At 66.0% G+C, this 1,143-nt stretch overlaps 1 protein-coding gene across 1 annotated transcript; it reads left to right on the top strand.

The window, feature by feature from the left end:
• Positions 1-452: 452 nt before the first annotated feature.
• On the top strand, positions 453-1,119 carry LOC112392033 (interferon lambda-4-like; the record flags this gene model as incomplete). The annotated part of the gene is made up of 2 exons (XM_024733573.1): positions 453-620; positions 1,048-1,119. Coding segments are annotated over exons 1-2 (240 nt in total), but the record flags the coding sequence as incomplete, so codon positions are not given.
• Positions 1,120-1,143: the final 24 nt, after the last annotated feature.

Below are 1,143 nucleotides of genomic sequence, written 5' to 3'. Positions count from 1 at the left end.
AGAGTCATCGCTGGCACTGGCCCACAGGTGGGTAAAGTCCTCACACCCCTGCCTGCAGCCTTCTGGGCTATTCAATGGCCAGCAATGACGTTGGGAAAGCTTACCCTGCACGGGGAAGCCCGCTTGCTCACCATTCTCAGCTGGGCACTTAAAAGCCACCATGGAGGGTGCAGGCACCGCTGTCCCAGGTGGACACCACTCTGGACACCACCCAGAGGACAGTGGAAGGCAGGCCCTGCTGTAGCACCAGGCACCAGAGACACATTGTAGGTGAGGAGTGAGAGGAGAGAGGCTGAGGGTAGGAGGGGGCCCTCCTGTCTCTTCCCCTGCGTGTGTCCACAGCCCACGCTCTGAGCGTCAGTCCCTCTGCAAGTCTAACCACAGGCAGGGGCTTGGACTCGGGGCCTTCTCCTTGAGCTCGCTGACGTCCGTCGCATCCTGCAGGAGCAGAGATGGGGCCGAGTGGCGCAGCCGCGGTGGCCGTGGGGCTGTGGGTCTTGGTGACGGTGGGCGTGGCAGCGGACCCCGAAGTGGTGGAGCCTCCGCGCCGCTTCCTCTCACACTACCGCTCCCTGGACCCCCGGGCGCTGCTGGCCATCAAGGCACTGAGGGACCGCTATGTGAGTGATGCTCAGACGCCCCCACACCCTGGACCCCGGGCCCACCGGGCTCGGAGACACCAGACTTTGTCCCGAGGGGCCCTCGCGTCCTAGCGTCCAGCAGGCACATCTCAGATTTCAGGGTCCACAATTGTGACCACGACCTCTTCCCGGAGGCCCGGGTGGTCAGCTCATGCACGGCCTTGGTGCGGGTCACAGAGGGGCGCCCCCTCCAGGCGGACTCGGCTCCACATCGGGGCACAGGCTCCTTACGGGGAGCTCAGGTGCCTTTCAGCCCCACTCAGCCAAAGGCGCGCTGCCTGGTTCGGGACACGATAAGCACAACCGTCCCGGCCAGTTCCCAGCCACGTCCAGGAATCTCCGACGTCCCAGCGCTTCAGGGGCCCTTGCCAGGAGACTCCTCGTCACCCCAGCCCTTGCCCCGCAGGAAGAAGAGACGATGAGCTGGAGGCCGCGCAACTGCTCGTTCCGCCGGAGGAGGGACCCTCCGCGGCCCTCCGTGAGGCCCGAGGGCGGCGGGCGG

Source organism: Neophocaena asiaeorientalis, unplaced genomic scaffold (genome assembly GCF_003031525.2).
Source record: "Neophocaena asiaeorientalis asiaeorientalis breed wild unplaced genomic scaffold, Neophocaena_asiaeorientalis_V1.1 C48232746, whole genome shotgun sequence".
Lineage (NCBI taxonomy): Eukaryota > Metazoa > Chordata > Mammalia > Artiodactyla > Phocoenidae > Neophocaena > Neophocaena asiaeorientalis.
This window is presented reverse-complemented; position numbering and strand designations above follow the sequence as displayed.